Source organism: Chelonus insularis, unplaced genomic scaffold (genome assembly GCF_013357705.1).
Source record: "Chelonus insularis isolate UGA/USDA-ARS -01 unplaced genomic scaffold, ASM1335770v1 contig_24_pilon, whole genome shotgun sequence".
In the NCBI taxonomy this organism is placed as follows: Eukaryota; Metazoa; Arthropoda; class Insecta; order Hymenoptera; family Braconidae; genus Chelonus; species Chelonus insularis.
This window is the reverse complement of record NW_023276446.1, coordinates 730,447-751,973: the sequence shown is the minus strand read 5'-3', so window position 1 is coordinate 751,973 and position 21,527 is coordinate 730,447. Positions and strand designations below refer to the sequence as shown.

At 26.9% G+C, this 21,527-nt stretch overlaps 1 protein-coding gene across 3 annotated transcripts; it reads right to left on the bottom strand.

Moving 5' to 3' along the window:
- Positions 1-1,564: 1,564 nt before the first annotated feature.
- On the bottom strand, positions 1,565-20,174 carry LOC118064681 (homeobox protein AKR-like). 3 transcript variants are annotated; one of them, XM_035079450.1, is made up of 5 exons: positions 20,037-20,174; positions 5,426-5,694; positions 4,997-5,232; positions 4,743-4,910; positions 1,565-4,524 (listed from the first exon to the last, which is right to left on the bottom strand). In XM_035079450.1, exons 1-5 carry the CDS (start codon positions 20,050-20,052, stop codon positions 4,278-4,280), a joined length of 936 nt encoding a protein of 311 aa, XP_034935341.1. In that variant the 5' UTR covers positions 20,053-20,174; the 3' UTR covers positions 1,565-4,277. The 3 variants fall into 3 exon arrangements, with proteins under 3 accessions (XP_034935341.1, XP_034935339.1, XP_034935340.1); XM_035079448.1 differs by lacking the exon at positions 20,037-20,174 and adding an exon at positions 14,392-15,304; XM_035079449.1 differs by lacking the exon at positions 20,037-20,174 and adding an exon at positions 14,506-15,300.
- Between the last annotated feature and the right edge of the window lie 1,353 nt (positions 20,175-21,527).

The window sequence follows — 21,527 nt, the reverse complement described above, 5'->3', positions numbered from 1 at the left end:
TGTAAAATTCACAAGATATTTTTATTCAAAACTGTGGATCATATAATAAAGGAATATGATACTATTATCGATTCTACTTATTTTAATAAGATATACAAACCTACAATTCAATGACAATAAAAATCGAACAATTATCGTTAACAAAAAATAATTTTTATTCTAACTGAAAATCATCATAGTTAACCAGTATTTATGACATTTTTAAGAGTTAGAATAATGATTGTTACTTAATCAATATTGGCGAAAATTTTTAAAACGCCAGTCATTGAATCAAGGATCGTAAAACTAAATAACAATATTTTGCGAATACAAATGAAGAAAAAAAAATCACAAAAAATCGTATTCAATGTACATATGTTATTATAATGACAGATTTCAAATCTAAAAGTGAATTGAAAATTGCTTATAATTAATAGTTTTTTTTTCTTCAATAGCAGCCACGCAAAAACTTTTTTGTTAGTACGAAATTCGCTTATGGCACCTGTACATACACATTCAATTGAACTCAAAAATTCAACCTATTAAAATTTATTTATAACATTATTGTCTAAATGTATCAAATTTAAACTTTACCGTTTTTTTTATACTATTTTATCAATAATTGAGCGTCGTTCTGTCTTAAAACGCTATCGAATATTTTTGCTTTAATGATTAAATTATTGCATTTAATTACTCTTATATTTTAGTTAACACCACATCATTGTTTACACTGTTATACACTTATATCGAATAAAAATGGTCTTTACTGATAGTGATAAACTTCGTACTACAAACATTCGAAAGGTGTTATTATTCATTAACATTGTATTTTTTTATTTTCTATTCTTAGTTTTGTTTATTAAAAATCATGTATAAAAGTTATCATGTATTCATTTATGAGTTAACTATATATGCGTATATATAATACATACAGTTTATTAAATCATTGAAAAAACATTATTTCATAATTTTATCATTTCACATAATTGTTAAGACTCAATATACAAAAAAATGATATCTCAGTTATAATGTCACTAGTCTTTTGTTTAAAAAAAAAAAAAAGAACTAAAGGCACAGGACATTTTTTAATTTTACTTTCAATCTCTGATTTAAACTACTCAATTTTCTAGTAATTAATATTAATTATCAATTATCAATACAAGAACTGAAATTCCTGTTATATATTGTAAATATACGAGGAAAAATCGGAAGCTCTATTTATTTTTGCATGTTTTAGTTACATTTTATCCTAAAGACTTTAAAAAATTTTAACCGAAATCAGTAGTTTTTATCAACTTCGTTTGTTTTTTAATTCAGACTGTTTAGATTACGAAGAATTTGAAGCATATTGTCCCACTGCTCACGATACTGTCCATTAATACAATTCTCCAGTATTATTTTTCATTAATGGGTAGAATTATCAATTATTTATGAATAGAAATATATTTGTCATTGAGATTTTCTTTTATGTAAATCAGTATATAAAAAAATTTACCCAAAAATGAGCCAAAACAGCTATATAAAACAATTAATTATAGATATTATATTTTTTTTTAGATTTTAGTATATTTTTAGTATGTTTTTGTATAATAATCAAAAAATGATTCCAAAAATATCAATAATAATTATAAATAATAGTATTGATTAATATAATAAACATTAAATTAAAAAAAAAAAAATAAAAATATTTTAATACACTTCGGACTTCTGTGGCAGTGAGTACTGGTTGTTCAAAACACTTAATATTTACTGTACAATAATTTTATTTAAAATTTTTTTCTTCTTTCACTTTTTTGCAAGATTTTATTTTATCATTAAAATATATCCATACTATTTTTTTCATCATTATCAGTAGTTAACAATATTTATTTTATTAGAAAATTTAAACTCGACCAATAATCAACAGTATACTCTAAATATTATATTGAAACTATCCGCATCACATTTAGCAAGATATTTACTACTTTCATTTTTAAACTAAAAACAAAGTTAATTTAAAAAAACTGTTTTCTCAACAAAATCATTTTTAGAGTCACGACTTATCAATTCTCATTATAAAATCATAGCAACGTGATATTTTTCTTCTAAAAAATGAAGACACGTGCAAGTCATTATTTTTCAAATAAATGATGTGGTTATAAAAAATTCAAACGGTCACTTCTTAATGAATAACGATCGATAAAAATTTAAACGAACACATTTTCAGGTACTAATTAATCGAATGAATATTTTTCTTGTAGTCTGAGCTTGAGGCCATTCCTTTGGCGATCTAGTCTTAAACATTAAAATCAAATATTACTTTTTTATCTTTGTTTTATAGAAGAAATGTGATAGTAAGCACCTGATAAATAGTGTTGATTTTGATTAATTTATCGAACGTTAGTAGCGCAATAACAACTGCCAATATAAGCACATGTTTAGAGAAATATTATTAATAATTACATAAAAATATTTTCTTAATTTAACTGTTCGAAATTATTATTGTTTTTTATAACTATTATAATTAATTATTATTACTAATTATAGAATATAATTAGAGTAACAACTAAATTGAGTTTGAATCTAAAACTATATTGATTATTATTGTGAAATAATTTGAATTTGTACATTATCGAATTTTTCGAGTTGCTAACAACTTTTTTACTATTTATTTTAGATGTAAAACTAATACGTTGCTTTAATAGTGAGCATCTGTGTAAAAGAAAAAAAAAATATCTACAAAATTTTTAAATCTAAAGATTATGTATTGTACATTCTTACTATCTTTCAAATTGATGTTAACTGACGAATTTGTACGAATTATTTATTAACTACTAATATTCAAGTCTTTGGTGTTTGTACCAATTTTTTCACAATATATATTGTATTTTCAATAAAGAATAACATTTTTGAATTTTTTTGTTTTTTTTTTGTTTTTATAAAAAAAATATACATAATAACAGTTTTCATCGAAAATGAACTTTAAGATATCAAAGAAAAAAAAAAAATGAAATACATTGTTTACTTCAATACTATTTAACTACGTCGACATTGACTGAATTATTTTTTTCCCAATCATTCATTAGATTTTGAATTGAATGTTTTATTGTAATAATTACTGTCAATTTTGTACATTATGGTTTTTTAAAAAATAATAAGTGATATGACAAAATGAAATTGGACATTACAATCGTCTGGGCATTTTGATAAAAAAAACTTATGATCCATTTATCTACCGCAATTACGAAAAACGAAACTTAAAAAAATTTTATTATTTTGAGAATATGTTCGATCATAATTTCACTCGATTCATTTTTACGAGATTCACATTTTTGATGACTTTATTAGCTATTTTTTGGAAAAAAATAATGATTAATTTATAAAAAAGAAATATTGGTACTGTATTTTTGTGATTTCTACCTATGATTTATCGTTATGATTATTTCTAGTTCTGAAATAATTATTTCTATTTTTATAGTCATTTACATTATTATTATTTTGTTACTATTACTCTTACTGTTATTACTACTACTAATACTAATACTACTCTTATAGTTATTACCACTTATTTTTTTAACCACTGGTTTATTATTATTCTTCTTGATATTTTTTTGCAATAAAAGTTAATATCATGAAAGAAGAATATTACTTAAACTTAATAAACACTGAATTTTTTTAATATTGATGTTCACTTTCAAACTTTTTTTGTAAAACTGAACGAACAAAAAATTTTTTTGTAATCAATTCGAAATGATCAAATTGTTATTAGTCGCAAACTAAAATCGATTATTTTTCAATAGTTGAATGAATAAATATTTAGATAAGATAGGAATCGTAATTTTTTTAATAATTAAATGATTATTTTTTGAATCATTTAAAAAGTTTAGAAAAAATATAAACCCGGGAAGAATACAAATAATTTTAAGAAAGAGGTATTATCTAAATAATTCTTATGAATGTCTACTTATTCTATTTTGTAAACGTTTTCCAACGAAATGCTATTTAATAAAACGCTTGTTAGGAAATTTCTCCACAATTTATGATATTTTTATTATTTTTCTTTAAATACTTTATTTTTAGACTTTTTTGTATAAAAATGTGCGTTCTTATTGTTTTCGAATCTAGCCGAAAATTTATTATTTTTAAATGTATAGTTTTTTTTTTCATTTTTACTGTTTCATTTCAGTAATAATTCCAAACGAGACGAATAAAGTATTTATCACTTGATAGAGCCAATAGTGAGCATTTAAGTATTATTTTCAATCTTAGATCACCTAAATTCACTGAGTTACGTTTTGTTTTTCAACTTAATTGAAATATTAAACCGACACAGTATTTTCACGTTCTTTTTCTTGTTGTCGAACAGCTACAGCTGCCTCAACTAAAAGATAAAGACACTTAAACTTATCTTTGTCTTCATCAGGTGGAGTTGGAGGTGGTGTTTGATCGTTATGATTCCGATTGTGCGTGCCAAAGACCTCAGACTCATGTGATACTCCAGGGGTAGTTAAATGCTGTCGAGGTGCACTCCAATATGCTGCTTCGTTTACGGATGTCTCTTCTTCCCTAAAAGTATAATAAGTCATAAATAAATAACTATTTTATTAATTAAATATGAAAATATAACATACAATTGGGACATGATTCTTGCTAATGTATTATTAACAATTTAAATGAACATGATAGCGTTAATTTTATATTATGATATTCTTTATAAGTATTTTATATTTTCTATAAAAATCTATGTTGATAAATTGATATTGATTGACAGTAAATATACTAACCCTCGTCGAGCAGGGTGATTTATTGCCTCTCCATAATTAAATTCGTTTGATGGTTCTACTTTAGTTTCCGAAAACGGATAAACGATAACACTGGGCCATTGGGTTGATGGCCGTTCTTCTTCACTATGAGAACTGCTTTCATAGTCATTTGGACTATCTTCTTCACTTCTAAAATCAATTAATAAAAACATGATTAGTAGGCTAAAAACTTCGGAACCGAAACCAAAATTGACTTAAAATGAATGTATATTTACCGATAAAGAACATGATCTTCATAATCGTGATCTCGTCGTCTTTTTGCAGGAACATTGTCACTTAAAGTGTCCCAGTCTTGATTGGCATTTGGACTGAGACCTGATGACTGTTGATGGCTTCCACCGGGCATCTTTTTACCCCGACGAGAAATAGTATATTGAAGGGGATCATGGCCCTCTCGACGGATCATTTCTGGCAAAATTCGACGTCTTGCATTTATAAACCAATTACATACCTGCAAAAGAACAATAATAGTAAAAAAATCTAATTCCTATGAGTACACAAAATACTGTTATTAATACTCATTTATATATAATTTAACAAATATTTGTAATTAATTAGAAGCTAATGTACATTCACACATTTATCATTTTTCTAACGAAATATAATTATTTATTATTTATGTTCATTTTTAATGACATTTGTACCTGTAAAACAGTCAAATTGGCTTCTTGGCTCAATGTGAGTTTTTCGCTGTCACTGGGATATGCATTATATCTGTGTTCGTACAGCCATCTCTTAAGAATCTTGACCGAGTGTTTCGGAAGATTACCTCGGCGTTTACGAACTGAATGTGTTCCTGAATGGTGTAAAATACTAGTATGATTTTTACTACGAATTTCAGAATTTTCATGCTCAGCATCCGATCCACTTTGGTCATCATCAGTGCTACTTGTGCACGGAAAACGTTCTCTAGCTGTAACAAATCATAAAAAAGAATAAATTAAATAAAAATGAAAAGTTATAACTTACATTATGACACGGTTATCTAAACGCTTTTTATTTCAGTGATATTCGATGTCAATCATTAATCATGCGGATTCTGTGAGTGGTTGTTGAATCGATGGTGATGTAGAATGAAGCAAGAGCATACCAGTCAGATACTAGGTCAACAAAACTATCTGGTTGATAGTTCAAAGCTTCATATAGATTACAAAATTTACATTAGATATGTTTATGATTTTTAGTTTTTTATTTATTTTTTAAATTATTGCTTCATTAAATAAAAATTTTCAATATTTGGTAATTTTTAATATTGTCTATATTTCAAAATGAACAAAGACCGATCAAAAATTTCAAAAATCTTAGATGGGATTGGAGATAATAAAAATCAAAAACTGTTTGATGTTTGTCCAACTATTCAAATAACACTTGTATATAAAAAATTATCTTGAGTTTTTTAAATTCACCTTGAGAATTAATGCTAGATTAGGTATTATTATTTAATTATATACATAATTCAATGATATTTTATAAAATCTTTGAATAATTTCAAAAATCAATAAAAAAAAATTTAGTAGGTAGAATAGTTAAAAATTGGAATTAAGTTTTTTTGTTGCAAAAAATGAAAAGATAGCGTTGAATATATACTGATTGAAGATAAAATGTACTTCAACCGTCTTCACTTTTCTTTATCAACCTTGAAATTTATCTGATTATTTTTTACTATATATTTTAATAGTGTATTACGTAAATAAATACTAAGAGACTTATGTACATTTATAAAAATAATTTTCGTATAGATGTAAAATTGTAATAATCATATATAAGATGTTGTAGTTAAAGAAAGAAAATTTTCCCTATATTTACTTTCTCCTATATGTACAAAAAAATATCTAATATTCTGCTTATACTTTCTCTTATTTTCATTTAATTTGTTTCTTAATTAGTACTTATGAAAATTATTAGATATCATAACATTCAATTGATAATTGAAAGCAAAATTTGTACATGTTTTTAAAGATTAGAGTTGTGGGATGACTTAACTATAAACGCCTACCGGAAAGACGAGTTCTCGACCTTTGGCTTTATTAAAATTAACAATTTAATTTTTATTTTTTACAAATCAGAATACCATTTGTATTAAAAATAGAAATTTTTCATTCAATTAAATATAATAATAAAACAAAAAAATACATGACTGTAAACAGAATCTGCCAAGTACATAAATTTACATTGAACTCTTTCTCTGAGTTACGTAAAAACAATCATGAAAGAGATGGGTTTAGTATGAATAAGAGACAAGAAGAGCCCTGAGTAACACGCAGGTCTCCCGGAAACTTACATTTCGTCTTTAAACAGAATTGAAAATCGAGGTTATCGTCTTCTAACTTTGTTAATTAAAAAACTAATCAATACCTTTAAGTTATTGATGTTGTCAAAATTAACTGCTTTGTTGTCACATAAAATCAACTCTTCTATTAATTGATTAAAATATTTTCAATCAATAAATCTTGATTTTTATTACAAATGCAAATTAAAGATGTAATCAATTGTAACTAGTAAAATTCCAGCTCTTTAGATATTGTTATCGATAAATCTACTCATTATAAATAAATAATTGATGTGAATGAAGAGTTTGTTTAGTTATATTAGAATCAATTGAGTTACTAAATAGATAGAAATATTTTTTTATTAACTGTATATATTATAATTATTGCATAACAATTGAAATTAAAGACGAAATGATTTCAAATGACAGGAAGTTAGTTGATTTATTAGCCAATCAATAGTGTTACATATATTATATGTATGAATATCTATAAAAATTCAAAATGAAATGATATTCAAGCCAAAATCTCAAAAATATTTGGCAATCCTCCCAGGAGTCATTACACTCATCTCACTATTTTTTTTTTATTTTTTTTGCTTGTCTGTGCATTCAAAAATTCTGTCAAAAAAAAATTGACGTTCACGTGTATGGGAAAATATTGACTAAATAAACATAACTTTTAATAGCAAAAACAAAACAATCTTGAGTGCGAAAATAGTGAGACAGTGTTTTGACTATTTCATGTGCTTCCGGCATATTGTACCTCTACAATCAACCATTTCTTAGACATGAAAGTATATTTAAATACGTGGATAGACAGACAACACGGAGAGTCACGGGGCTAATTTGTATAGGGTAGCTAGTAGTTAGTGACCAACATAGATAGGCAATATCGTGGAGACAGAAGATCAAGATAGAAATTCAACTGTACGTGGCCAAAAATAAACACGCGTTGGCTCGTTGTTCCGTATTTAGTCCGGAACGTATTATATAGTATAGAACGGGCAGCAAATCTTTAACGAAGTAGAGAACTAACAAATATCATTACCATGTGTAGATGACATTTAATACTCTAACTTTAAAGAGTTTCAAAAACTCTCATCTCATGATTAGTTAAAGCTACATTTTTACTCTAACCATTAAAATGCTTTGACTTCATCATTTGTATTTGTTATGAAATAAAAATTTATAATACTGCTAACTCTTTACCGTATAAGAAGTCACAATTTACTTGTAAACTTTTATATTTTTTATCTCCATTTATAATTTTTATGTATGTGCATCTACATTTACTGAGAGGGCATTTAACTAATTATTTTTTCGTTTAAAAAATTATTCATTTTTCCGTCACGTATAAAGAGAAAATATATATTATGTACAGTTACTGAACATCAGGTTATCACAAAGTTAATAGTTCATCTTTTTGAAACTTCTTTTTTTTTTCTTCTTCCTTACTTTTGGTTGCAACTACTATGAAAACGTATTATTAAACCAAAAAAATAGTTCCTCAATAAACTTATTTATCATTAGTGAAAACTATTATATTTTTATTATTAGAAATAATGAAATATTTAGAATTACAATGAAAAGCTTCTATGATTCAAATAATGTCTGAGCTTGCACGAATAATTACGTAAGTTATTAGCATTCTATTACTTTAGAATTAATATTTTAAAAACGAAATGTATTATAATAATAAGATACCTTTTGAAGTAAAATGCAATACTTTTAAAAAGTTTTCATGTTATTAAATTTTCAAATGTTAAAGTATTATTAAATGACACAATTTAAACGTTGCACAATGTGTTGTCATTTTTATTTAAATATTTAATTAATGGTTTAATATTTAATTGTTATAAAGAATGAGAGTATAAAATAATAATACAATTCAGAATTACAAAATAAACAATAATGTATACAAAATAAGTCTATGTATTGTTATTAAAAATAGAACATTCATTTTGTTTATATGAATTGTTGTAAAATGAAAACATTTATTCGTTAAAAACGACTCAATTGTTACTGAAAAGAATAGTGTGTGTATTATGGAGTGTATATTAGAAACTTTACTTCAAGTGAGTTAATATTCAAGACAGGAAGCTTCTACAGACTAAGGCGACGCCTAAGCTTGCGCGAAAAATTACGTAAGGTCCAGTCACCCTCTCTGAAGAAGTAAATTTAGGCTTCAAGCTCGCCGACCGGGCTAACACTCATGACGCCGGCAAAAGCCAGTTACATCCGTCATATTCACAAGTGTCGCATTTCGACTGACCTAAATGTTATGTGGAAACTGTCAACGATCAATAGTCACATGTTTTACACGTCTTCTAATCTTTTAGAAAATACATTTTTTCTTATTTGCAAAAAATGAACAGTCGAAGTAATCATACCTGTATCACCAAAAGTAATTAACAAAAAATTGGATACCACTTATATCTGATTTATTATCTAATTAATCAGAATCAATGATTTGATAAAACCGAATCAAATAAACTTTTGCTTCTCATCTTATTTTTGGATATTTTTTCTCAAGTTTCACGTGATGACAACTTTATCTACACAATACGTAAAATTCACAAGATAAAGTTAAAAAAAATTAAATATTACTAACTTTTAAATAAGCTATGCAAAAAAAAAAATTAAAAATAAATGAAGCATAAGAGAATGACGTTTGAAAATGACAGGGCGATATCGAGCCTCCAGAATTATCATACACTTGCCGTCAAATGTCAAACAAGAGCGAGTCTTTGGGAATGATTTTGTGACGCGATTATATCTGTAATTGCACTTTATGCTGCTCTTATCTCTAACAATAATTTGAATAATAAGTAGAACATGATAAAAATTTTTCTGTTTAGAATACAATAAAATAATCATTATAGAAAACCTTATTTTTAATAAATTATATTCGGAAAAAGTTTTTTAACTTTCTGCAAAAAATATTCAATAATTTTTGATAAAATTAGTCATATTTTCTGGCAAGCTTTTTGATATTCTGTTTCACACGTAAATACTAAATATCACGAGGTTCATGTCTACAAGTCTTTTTCTATCACGAGTCATGAGATGATGTGATTCAGAGTGATGTAATTCATTTTAGTGATTCTGAAAATTCATTATTAAGTAATGGAACACTTAGTGTTATATGAAAATGAAGTATTACTGTCTACATTCAATTACTTTACAAAAGATCTTACCAATCTGTAAAAAATCCTTAATTTTTTTAATCTTTTGATAATATTAATGTATGAATTAAGGTTTATAGGAAGCAAAATATACTGTAGAAAAAATTCAAATCAATCATTTTCGATCATAAATCCTAAAAAAATATCGTTTTCAATAACAAAATCAATAAAGTTTATTTTATTAATTCTATAAAAAATTTAACTGCTTATTTTCTAACACAAAAATTATGGACAATATCGAAAAATAGCATTTATAATACTTTATATTAAAATGACAAATTGTTTGTAATCCTATCGTTAAAACTATTTATCGTTATTTTTATAGAAATCAAACTACAGATACTAGAAATGTGTCAAAAAAATATATGTTACATAAATATATGTAATCTTATGCAATTATATGTTAATTTCATTATACAAAATTATTTCTAGTAAGAAATTGGTTGAGTTAAATGTTTAATATCAATGTTTCTTACAATTAAAATGAAACAATATAAATAAATAAATAAATGGTAATATTAAAAAAAAAAAAAATTAGAAATATCGTTAGGTGAATAGTAATCAATAATATAGTTGTCACTATTGTCTGATAATTTATTAATTAATGTGATAGTTATAAGCAAATATGTATTAATTTATGTAATTTTATGAATTGTGTTTGATAATTACAACACCAAATAATACATAAGGATTTAATAAACCTTCAGCAGTATGTAGGGATTTTTGATAAAATTTTTTCAAAGTCATTAAGAAGAATGCCTCGAAGGCAAACATTATCCATCTGAGACATCGAGAAAGTAATTGAACTCAGTTGACATAATAATCGCTGACTGGTACGCATCTACCAACTATACTCGAACAACTGTATTTCTTTATTCTCATTCCGATTGCTGTGAGAATAAAAATGCTTTTGAAAAATAATCATTTTTACAAACTAATGATAATTTTTATTAAATCCAATGGCTGATAAAAATAGTTTTATCACTATTTATTAACCCGAGGTAAAGATCCAAAATACTTAGACTGATTTTTTTTTTAAGATGAAAAGGGATAAAAGTGAAGAAAAATATTTGAATCAAACGATTTTACTGACACATTATTACTAACCTCCTTGACATCTGCTTGCGCACGCGGTTCGTGTTTTGCATTGAATATAACTCAGCTGACATTACAACCTTAAATGTGAATGGATATGCACTATATACATTAATTATTTCAATAGAAACAAAAAAAATTGTTCAGGAGGTAGCATAAACGAAGGTAGATACCATCAATTGTTATTTGATCAAGCCAATCACTTGGACTACATTTCTTTTGATGATTAAAAGAGACAAATTATCATTATTTATTATAAATTTTGGGAAATTATTTTTTTTTTATAATGATTTAACCTTTATGATATTATAGGTTTCGCGAAAAAATTCCAAAGGATTTTTTAAGACTAAATAACAGTTATATATTAGTGCAATTAATATATACTTAAATCTTTGAAAATGGTAAAAAATGAAAAATTATCCATTGAAAGATGGATTTATGTATAAGGAAATCGAGATATCGAAAGCCTCTTATGAAATGTAGTATAAATTTCAATGAATTGATAACAAAAAAAAATAAATTATATCAAGCATGATCACTTTCAGTATTTTATAATTAATCTTTTTAAATGATTTTAATTACTAAGAAATAATTAAAAAGATTGATATTATAAAAATAATTCAAATAGTATTTCAATTGAATTTTATCCATTTAAATCATTTATAAAAATATAATTTTTTATATGAAAATCCAAAACTTTATCAATTCAAAACTTACAATATCAATTTTTTATTCTATAAAATCAAAATATATAAGTGCATGATTATCACGGGTTCGGAAAAATTATTTTTTAAAAATTACTCAAAAAACTGAAAAATGTATCAATACATGTAAGATATAATTAACAACATTAAAATCATGACACAAGAAAAGTGAAGTACAACAACTTCACTCTCTATTTTAAGTCAGTATGTGATGATGCATAATAATTAAATCTCAATAAACATTCAACTGGAAAAAGTAATGTCGAATTTCTCAGTTTGCCATCACCACGTGGCGAACGTCTGGATTGCTAGCTTGATACGGGGTCCACACGACTGCCTGCACGGACATAGCGCCTATGCCCCAACGCGCTTTTCACCACGCGGTCACGCGTACTCGCGGCTATTTCTATCATTTTCGTTAAAAGACCTTCTATTTCATAATTAAGTCATCAATTTTTATAATTATTACTATTTTAGCTACTATAAATTTCTATTAAAAATTCAAAGTAATAATTGTATGATAGAATTGTAAACGTCATTTTGACATTTCGATCGACACATTCAATTCACATAAATATATTTTATTAAAATAAATCATTTTTAAAATAAAATTTTCAACTCTAACGCCGTTCGTGGATTGCCGTGATTAATTTTCTTTCGTTTTATCTTCTCTTTGATAAAGATGATAAAAAATTATAATGAATGGAACAAAAATTCTTGAACTTATCCTTTTTTTTTTTTGTCAGGAAGTGACTGCATACAAGTAATCTAACAAAAATAAAAGAAAAACATGTGCTTTCTCGAATAATTTTTTTTTTCATGTCGTGGTATGGATAAGAATTGTCGAGACGTGGTATTTTTTGAATCACAGATGTTATATGCTATGTGTGTTCATGCAACAAAACTCTTTTTAGCTTTCATAGAAACTGTGTGACAGTCAAGTCCAGTCATAGCTAATATGTCGAATAAGAACCTAATTCGACCTCGTGTACGATTAGTTTATTCATCATCGAGGATGCTATTAAGTGTTATATTGGTTTATATGCCACAATCTTCTATATTTTAAAGGAAACATCATTTTGACTATAAGATATTTCGGAATAACTATTATAATTATCTCATGTCAAATTATTTATCGACCTTTTTCTATCATTTCCAATACTTTATAAAATATTTCCATTATCAAATAATAGTTTTTACTTGTATTTAAATTGAAACAGAGTAAAATAAAAAAGACCTCATATACTATCTAACTGAATTTCGGCCATCTGAAATAATTAGCAAATATTGAATATTAATTTAATAAGTTTATAAAAATAAAGAATCTAAATTTTATATAACGCATATCTCGCATTTTTATTGAATTTCAATAATTATGTAAAAATAAATATTATCAAGTAAATTGTTAAATGATGATAGAAAAAAATTGTTGACATGATAATCGTACACTTGAATGTAAAAACGAAATAGACACCCATATTATCACATTGTTTAGTATATACTTTTATCTAATGATAAATCGAAGATAAAAATGGATAATTAGTTAATTGGCAAAGAAGATTAAAATACATTTCTTTCATTAGTTCAGAAACATTTTTTTCTTATTCTTATCCGCGTGACATTTCATGCGAGACAAATAGTTCGCGGTCTTAAGAACCTTCGACTTTGTGCTCGAGGGAGACTCAAAAAAAGAAAAAAAAAAGACGACGACTCATGGCGTTGTCGTATAAGCAGTGTGGTGACTTCCTTCATTAATAAGAGTTGCCTAATCTAGGATACATGAACTTATCTAAACTTGTCACAATTATTTCATTAACTTAAAATAGATTCTGAAGAATCTATGAGCTTTTTTTTTGATTAATCAAAAAATGTTATAATTAAAGTAGAGTACTTTCAAAACTTCTTTGTTTTTTTTCTTATTATTTTGTTCTTTGTTGTGAAAAGAATTTAAAATACGTATCAAATTTTGCTGTAAAAATTCTTCCAACGGAAAATTCGTAGGAAAAAAGACCATGACAGCTGCGCAGAAGGAATGCGCTGTGGAAAGGAAGTGAAAGAGAGAGGGAAGAGAATACCGAGTTTGGCGAGTCGTGATGTACCTGAATATGATTTCAAGACGTAAAGACGTCATATGACAAAGAAAAATGATTTTATCATTTGCTTTTAATCATACAAATTTCAATTTAGATACCAATTGTATGCTTGTCAATAAGTAAAGGTATAATAACAAGCAATTATTCTACAGATAAATATAACTTGAATAAGGTTAGGATTTAAATTATCAATACTAATATATGGATGACTTAAAAATGTGAATTAATTCATGGAATATAATGAAAATGACAGCCAAAGCTTACCTGCCGACAAGACAGGTCTATGCGAATATCTAGAGTCTCTACCGGCATTGACGGATTGTGAACGTCGATCCAAATGATGCGAATGATGATGGTGAGGGTGATGTTGCTGCATACCTGCTCTATCAGCATTAATTCTTTGCTCCATGTGTAGAGCTGCTGGCGGCAACATCGTCGTTGTCTTTGTTAGGCGAGACCCACGAATTTTCGAAATTGCGACCCTCGTTTGTCAGGTAGATTATTTCACAAGCTCAAATTCTCTCAAAGAATTCGTTAAAATAAATTCAATATTCAAGGACGATACATTTAATCGTTTTCATAAATTATGAAATTCTTTATTTCCACTAATCTGCCCACAATAAACCAAAGAGCGCGTGGCGGCAAGCCTCACGTGCATTGACTTCTGTCAAATGACTGTTGGTCCAAAATTAATTGAGTTCCGTAGTACAAAAACGTTGCTTAAATCAATCTTTTTTCGATTTTTAGTCTATTTTTCAAGCACCAGACGATCGACAACTAATTTTTGTACACTGAGAAGTCTCAAAATTCTGAAATTTTAAATTATTATCACACGATATCGTTGGTACGCGGGACATTGACGTCGGCGTCGTACCCGTTTGCTTCCAATGACGCTGCATTTGACGTATTGTCACACTGAAACTTGTCTGTTGTCTTTTTATAACTGTCACTACTTAGTTGATTAACTCTTCATCTGAGAAAATATTTTACAAAAATCGATATTACTTAACTATTAAATGTGCTTTTTACAATATATTTATGATACAGTAAATACGTGTCACAGAGATGCCGAAACGCGACTGAGTAGTAGAGCACGCCGACGCTGGTTGACAGCCGTCCGGGACGCCGGGATTGTTCCCCTCTCCTCGCTATTCCGCAAATTCTCCTTCCCGAGTCTCGCCGAATACTCTCCGACAAAAGTCTTCCCCTCCCATTCATTTAGTCGTTGCCAGTTGGCGGGAAAATGTATCCTATGACAGCTGTACTCGACTAGTTTTATGCCCTACTCCTTCTACTCTAAGACCCGGTTTAACGTCGCACTCATTTCTGAGTATAAAGATTTTTTTTTCATCAAATTCAATATTTTTGATACTATATACATCATACACTATTTATTTAGTCTACTTTGAGATCTTTAACTAAAAAATATTTATTTAGAACTTCATTCTTTTAACTTATATTTTTTTCCTCGTCATTACACTTGACTAGAATTGTATAAAGGAAATGATGAAATAAAAATTATACTGGTTGTAAGTAGTAGTCGCGTCACGAGCACGTGGTCGACAGTGAAATAACTTGTCGATAAACAATTTTTATATTATTAAACTTGATGATGACAAAATGAAAAGATAATGTTGTCAAAATTAGTTGCGACAATATAATCAATGACGTGAGAAAGCGTTATAATTACATAATTTAGTGACGAAGATTATTTTTGATGTATTGAACTATAAAACAATAAGGTATAATTGACTAAAAACATTTGATTATTATTAATTGTAATATTAATCAAATATTTAATCACCCTTTTATTGATAATAAATTTATAAAGTTAATCTGAAAAATTTAGAATAATTTTAATGTTAAAATGATTTTGTAGACAATCAATGTTGTTTTTAATCAAATATTTGAATGAATAAAAAAACAGTAAGGGAGAAGTGATATACTCATGACTATTGTGCAATAGATTTACGTAAGAATTTTGCGATTAGACAGTTGAAACAACCCTTTTAATCTTAAACAAACTGTATGTTCATCTATTATACTACAGGAATGTATGTGACAAACGAGATGTTTTTTTATCAGGTCTCGTAGAGGGTCTGTTTCATTCCCAAGACTTCGGAATTTTCTCGAGATCTCAGTGGGGGTCTCGCCACTCAAAGACTCACATGTTAAAGAAAATTAAAAAGAAAAAAAAATTCCAGAAAAAATTATAAAGATCGTCTTATCCTATTGTCAATTATATCCTTGCGAGTTACGGTGCACAAGCTGTAACGCAATTTACACACAACGTGTAATACGTTTACTTGCATCGTCTGTACGACATCAGTACTATGCGATCTCACTTGCGCTGGAGTATGTGTTTTATGAATGGAATAACGCCCACGAAACGCCGGAAGCCACTTGTTTTCCACGTTAGTTCTCGGTGACGTTTCATGGCGAATACCAACTACTTCTATATAATAGTCTACCCTGATGCAAACACGTTCGCACTTGTCTCATTTATATTTGTATAATAACGTCTTGTTGAGTTTTTGATTGTGAAGAAATCGAGGTTACGAAGGTCAAAAGACTGTGACATCCGGACGTTTTTCGTATCACTTTGCTGTAAAAATTAATTATTTGAAAAAATAATTTAATGTCATCGTAACCATAGTGGATGATGGCTTGATTATCTATCATCATTATCATTTGATTTGTTTATTTTAATAAACAATTTGATTAATAGTCAAAAACAGTCATGCAAATGAATACAGTAAAACATCAGAAATTTACGCTACTAGAAGGGTACAGGTGCGATACGCGTGCTCAGCATTGTATTGTATACGTAAATAAGAAAAAAAAATTAATCTTTTACTTTTAAATTAAAAATCTTTCCCTCCATTACTTCTAATAACCAATTAACACCCGGATAAAACAATGACGGATATGACAACATTATGACGATAGCCGGCCATGCCTTTTTTAACATAGAAGAAGAAAGAGAGAGAAGATTATTCGCTCTTTAATGAAATCTGCTTTCTTCTTTGAACTATAATTATTGATAATATTTTTCAGAAAAAATTTCAAATAAATACATTCTCACGATAGAAATATAAATTTACTGCTCAGTGATGCTATTAAAAATAAAACACTCTTTTACAATCAGATAAAAATAAATTATCATTTCATTCATTGTTTTTCTACTATCAACTTTAATTTTCTAATTAAGTTCAAATGATGAAACCAGTATACACTATGTATGATTTATCAATAATCGGCATTCATTCATACATCAAATATAAAATGAGAGAATTATAAAAAAATATATTTGTATTATAAACGAAAGAGAACGTTGAGAATGTAATGAGAGAATAAGGTTGTGGTTTATCATAGGTCAGCATTAGTGACCTCAAAGAAGCTGATCAAAAAAAGCTTCAACTATTTTAACTTGAACTTTATGATGGCGACTATCTATGACCATAGTAAGTATATTCAAGATTTTTTAATAATTTTTCCCAGGATATTACTGTCCAAATATAGGACAGATATATTGTAGGAACATGAGTGAAATTATTATCTGATAAAATCCGACGACATTAATATCAACATCTGAATGTTCCAGAGTAAATATTTTATGAATCTTGAGACATTCGGATGAATATAAAAATTTTTTGTCATACAAGAGGTCATTACTCTTTAGTATCAGCACTTTATCATTATTTTTTTTTTTTTTTTGACAAGTATGAAAGATGTTACACATATTCGCACGTGTAAATTCAATAATTAGTCAGATTTTAATCATACATCTAGATAAATTATTGAAACTCACCCGATTGGGTTTTTATCCATTTAAAAGCATCACGATGAAAAAAGAAAATTAAAAATTCTATTCTTTATCTTATCAAAATACCGGCTGTTGTCAGATTGTATATTCATATTAATTTAGTTCAAGAGATGGTAAGAACGTGTGCACACTTTGATAAGATTCACCCCAACAAGTTAGCGAATTGAAAATATTTTACTAATACTTTCATATTTTAATACTTAGCATAAATAAAAAATATTAAATAAATAATTTATTTAGATTATTTTTAATTCCTGAAAAATATCTAATAATAAATAATAAAAAACATATCCAAGATAAAGTCAATTTTATTAGCCATGTTTTTAAGTGTATTTTTGATTATTCGAATAGAATAATGTGAGTGACTTGTCAGTTGGAATTGAATATTTTTTTCACCTCCATCAGGCTACATCGTCGTCTAAGTTTAGCATTGAAACATTCGCAAAATACAGTGTGCTATGTACTATTGCACTTTTTTCTTTTTGCATCGTTGGTAACCGCGACCTGCATTACACACTCAAAGAGCGCGCACTAATTTACGAAGTAAAGTACAACACATTGTAGAAACAAAAATAGTTGCAACTTGCAACGTCTTGCCAATACAATTCATCCAAGTGAGTCATGTTTGGTTTGCCAATAAATTTGAACATTTCTCATAATGTAACCAATGTATCGTTTAAAATCTCGTCTTTCAATCAATGAAACATTTTAACAGATTATTTAACAAATGAGATTGCTAAAGAAATACTCTGAAATAATTAGTAAGTAAACACTAATTAGCCTATGTAACCTTAAAAAATTTTTACTCAAGCTTTTAGTAAATTGTCTATCGTAAAAACTTGAAAGAGTTTGCGTGCTTATTAGTTCATTCGCGTCAAGTGGTTTCTTGTCGAGTATTTCATCGTCTATTATGGTAACAAGCGTAGAAATTTTTTCGTACGACCTGAAGTATCATGAAAAATAGTACAATTATATTCTTCATTATGCTAAGTATATTTTTTATAGTAATTCATTTATTATATATTGTTTTATTATCTTTGACTATTTTATGTTGAAAAATTATTTATTAAATTTTTTTATGAATGAACTAATATTGTCAATGAGGTTATCATTAATTCTGGAATATTGTTTGCTCAGTGACAAGAAGCATGATGGCCAAGCAATTCCTTATACTATAAGGCTTGTAATGATAAACTTCGTCGAATATACCTGGAATAGTTTCAGATATCTAAAGTTAGAGAAGAATTTTAAAATACTATTTCTACAAATCTTTCCATAAGATTTCTTTAAAAAATATAAAATGATTAAGAATTTAAAATAAAAACTGCGGATAGTAATGAAAAAATACTTGACGTAAAATTATTGTTCTATTAATAAATGAAAAATATCTTTTAATAAATACAAAAGTTTTTTATAAAAAAAAAGTGAAAGTTAGACTTGAAGACAAAAAGTATCTTCACTAACAACCTAAAGAGGTGCTAAGTTTAGCTAAACATCAAGTGTAAACTAAAAAAGACCCAAGACAAACCGGAAAATGAACTAAAGAGAACGATTTTAGTTTGAGTTAAATTTTTTTTATTAATTTATTTTTTGATAGCCGATAGGAACTTAATTATTTCTCCTAAGAATAGCAAAGTCAATGTGCTAAGTACTTTTAGCAAACATTTTGGATGACAAGATAAAACAATCGGGACACCAATCAAAGGTCATGGCATTCCTGATCGGTCAAAACAATTTTAGCACCGGCCTCTTAGTCATTTGAGTGCCTTCTCAAGAGACAGTACCGACAACCAGAAAATAGATTGCTTTCATACATGACTTTAAATGTTTATGATTTATTATAATTATATATCCATATTGTTGTGCGACAAACATTAAATATAATTCAATATTATCATGAAATTTTCTCAAGAACTTGTATCACATAAACTTATACGTCTCATAATTCTCATCAGCCATCATATTGCCATGTGTCAGCATTTGTCATGTTCTTAGAGAAAAATGAATTCTCAATCTCATCAACTAAATTATATTGTTAGCTCAATGAAAACTAATTTTCAATTATAATCAAAATGTCACTTACCAACACTCAGTTCCATAAATAAGAAAAATTGTTCAAAAACTGGTGTTAAATGATATTTTTACTTGTAGAACCGTCTAAGAAAATGATTTGGTTACTTTCTGGTGCCGAATGACAAGCAGGCTTGTGTTTATATTCCTGATGATGTCTGTAATCACGAAAATGGCGCGAAAATGCCATGTTTAAATGAGCTCTTACAGCGCCACAACTTGAATAACAATAACTAAAACACAATTTAACGTGTGATATTATGTTTATATTATCACCATGGTTATTTTTTTATTAAAGATAAAAACTCGTTATTTCTAATCATTTATGAACAGAATTTGATTTCATAATTTCATTGATTAGTTATTGAAGTTGTTTATTAATTTATAAATTAATAAGATGTCGTATGCCGAGCATGGTTCAAAAATTTTCTCCCTAAATATCAACACCCAACTACAAGTTGATCAAAAAGATGAATTGGGCCATCGATTAAAAATGATTGAATCATGTTCAGATAATCGAGCTTGGAGTTCTGATCCAATAAAAAATATTCAATATTTTAAAGAAACCACAGAAAAAGGAAATAATGTAATACTGCTCAAATTCTAATGCAATTCGTAAAATAATATTTTTTCATAATTATGATTTAGGGTTCCGCAATTATCATGCGTAATATGACCCCAAAAGAAACAAAAAATAATACCGAAAAGGATACAAAGAATTTGGAACAAAAATTGAATAAATACGGAGTACCAAATTTTACACGTAAAGCAAAAAAAAAATTACAACCGGTAAATATTATTTATTAACTATTATTATTATTTTTCTTTTTTTACTAGAGTTATTATTTATAAAATTTTTTATCAACAATTATACTCCATCATTTTTAAGTATAGACTTGCTAATTTTACATTCTGCTTTTTTATTTCTGTTTTAATATTAGAATCGCTACCATGGTGTTCTAATAAATGATTATTGGAATGTAATGGATTACGTTTTTTATCCATTCAATAAATTAATAGCTTATAAACAAAATATTTTTGGAGAATCTGAAACTATTTTGACAGGAATAAAAAAAAATAATAAATATAATTCAAAATTAAATAATAAAAAGAATTGTATTTATCTGAAAAGTATAAGTAAAAATAAAAATAAAAAATTAATCACCAATATTTCCAAGTCAAACACCGATATCTCCTTTTCGTTATCTAGTAGTTCATTTGTAAGTTAAAAAAATTTACTAATTTTTATGGAATAAATAAATCTTTATTTTATAAATATATTTAATATTTGATCAATATTTTTGGTAAATATATATATTTTTAAGCCCTATGAACATACAAAGAGTGAGTTTCTTCCTGAAGAAGTAAAAAGTGAAATAAATAACGTTATGGTCAAGAATAAAAATTACTACAATGACGAAAATAATGATATTAAGAACAGTAAATTATTAGATGCATTTTCAGAATTAGAATATTCAAGTACAGATGTTGAATTATTGCAATT

Excerpts from the sequence above, each read along its gene's own strand:
- LOC118064681 (XM_035079448.1), bottom strand. The coding sequence starts at position 14,560 with ATGTTGCCGCCAGCAGCTCTACACATGGAGCAAAGAATTAATGCTGAT. Across the intron at positions 5,233-5,425 it reads CCAATTTGACTGTTTTACAG|GTATGTAATTGGTTTATAAA; the intron begins GTACAAATGTCA and ends GTTCTTTTGCAG. Across the intron at positions 4,525-4,742 it reads AATCACCCTGCTCGACGAGG|GGAAGAAGAGACATCCGTAA; the intron begins GTTAGTATATTT and ends TTATACTTTTAG.